Source organism: Limulus polyphemus, unplaced genomic scaffold, assembly GCF_000517525.1.
Source record: "Limulus polyphemus unplaced genomic scaffold, Limulus_polyphemus-2.1.2 Scaffold1073, whole genome shotgun sequence".
Taxonomy (NCBI): Eukaryota; Metazoa; Arthropoda; class Merostomata; order Xiphosura; family Limulidae; genus Limulus; species Limulus polyphemus.
The window spans coordinates 193,586-195,784 of NW_013666683.1; the positions used below are offsets into that span (position 1 = coordinate 193,586).

At 29.4% G+C, this 2,199-nt stretch overlaps 1 protein-coding gene across 1 annotated transcript in view; it reads right to left on the reverse strand.

Moving 5' to 3' along the window:
• Positions 1-2,199, reverse strand: part of LOC106462003 (mitochondrial import inner membrane translocase subunit Tim21-like) — a 13,349-nt gene that overhangs the window by 1,520 nt on the left and 9,630 nt on the right. The window contains exon 5 of the mRNA XM_013921870.2: positions 1,459-1,558. Coding sequence (XP_013777324.1) covers positions 1,459-1,558 — 100 coding nt within the window. The remainder of the gene's footprint in view (positions 1-1,458; positions 1,559-2,199) is intronic.

The following is a 2,199-nucleotide window of genomic DNA, read 5'->3' on the forward strand; positions in this document are numbered from 1 at the left end:
CTCTACTCTTCAGATAATAATAGAAAAACCTTTTTATTTCAGTCACCATTTCACTATTGCGGCTTCATCAGGGTTAGTAGTACAAGAACAACAGTTCTGAAGCTGCGATGGGAAAACACTGAGTAAAATAGAAATGGAGAGTAAAGTTTTTTTATATTTTATCGTCAAAATGTCTACATCCCTCGATTATGCACTACATATTCTGAGAAACAAACAAAATATTCCCATCAGTCTACTGAATCTACCACAGTGCTACAGCAGAGTATCCTTTAGACAAGACATGTGTACACGTCCTAAGTTCAAATGATAACAGAGTGGACAAACTAACATTTAGGATTTAAACTTGGTTCCTTAACCCTATTTCTTTATCACTAAAGATGCTCGCCCTTAACTCATTTATTTAACATTAAAGATGCTCACCTCTAGCTCCATTTATTTATTATTAAAGATGCTCACCCCTAACTCCATTTATTTATTATTAAAGATGCTCACCTCTAGCTCCATTTATTTATAATTAAAAATGCTCACCCCTAACTCCATTTATTTAACATTAAAGATGCTCACCCCCAACTCCATTTCTTTATCATTAAAGATGCTCACCACTAGTTCCATTTATTTATCATTAAAGATGCTCACCACTAGTTCCATTTATTTATCATTAAAGATGCTCACCCCTAACTACATTTCTTTATCATTAAAGATGCTCACCCCTAACTACATTTCTTTATCATTAAAGATGCTCACCCCTAGTTCCATTTATTTATCATTAAAGAAGCTCACCCCTAGCTCCATTTATTTATTATTAAAGATGCTCATCTCTAGCTGTTAATTAATCAGTAAAGGAATGTTCATATTTATAGCAACTTGAAATTCATGGGTGAGAATGTTCAACTTCAGTAAAACCAAGTAATGTAATTGTGATGCAAGATCTCAATTGGAACTTAAACACATCTGAATTTGGTCATTATAAGTAAATGTATAATATCCATTGATGTTGTTGTGTACAAATATGTAGCAAATGTATATACCTGTGTGTGTGTTACGTATGTTGGTGCAATTGTGTATAGATATGTAGAAAATGTATAATATACAAATGTATGTTAAGTATATAAATAGTCATGTATACTGGTGTAATTGTGTGTTTATTATCATGTACAGTTCAGAAGTCTTTAACAAACTATAATCATGAACAAACACAAAAAAAGTATGATAACCAGTATAAACTCTAATAATAGTCATATTAGCACATGCTTATTAGCAAATACCAATTTAAAACAATAAAAAAATTTGAAGTAACAATGTTAAATAAGTAAAACAACAGAAACAAAAACTGTTGTACAAGTAAAAATATCTCAAAAAATGTTTAATAACTAAATTTTTTACAGTACTTTACAATGGTAAGGATTTCAATAATTAATCTTTCTAAACTGTATTGAAGAAATCTTCTACAAAACTTACTTCTTTTACTTCTAAGTGAACAGTTCCCTTTCTCTGACTTCCTTCAATGTAGAACTTCATTCGCATGTAATTCACACCATCTTTTTCATACTCTAGATGACTGAAAAAACAAAACATAAACTTTCCAATAAACCTCAAAGCTTAGTCTTTTTTTTTTCTTCAAAACAACCAAACAAGAATTTTTTATACTTCCACCTTGTTCTATAAAATAAATTGTAGCACACAAAAAATATTTGAAAAGCTGAAAAAAAAAAGGTAATAAACATTATTTAACCCTTCCATTATGGGCTGGGTGGAATCCACCCAGCTCGTAACCATGAAAGTATCCACGAGAGTAATTATACTATGATTTTTTCATAATGTATGCACATCTTTACCAAAGTTTGCAGGTTATTGATAAACATTACAAGGTTTTTGTACACAAAATAACTAGTTTTTAAATTAAGTATTTAGAGTTTTTGATTAAATAATTTCTCGTAAACCTGTTTCTTTCAGAATGTTGACTATCCAACATGCAAAACAATTTTGATTTTAAGATTAAAAATACTTTAAAGCATTAGAATATTTTCAAATTTCATATGCAAAATCTTTATAATCTCCAGATAGTTATCAAAAGTTTCTTAAGAAAAAACTTTGTATTTTATCTGTTATTTACAGAATTGATTCTCTGTACAGGTTCGGTAGATTTGACCAATCTCGTAACCACCATAAAAAATTAGGAAATAAATATAAATTATGCCT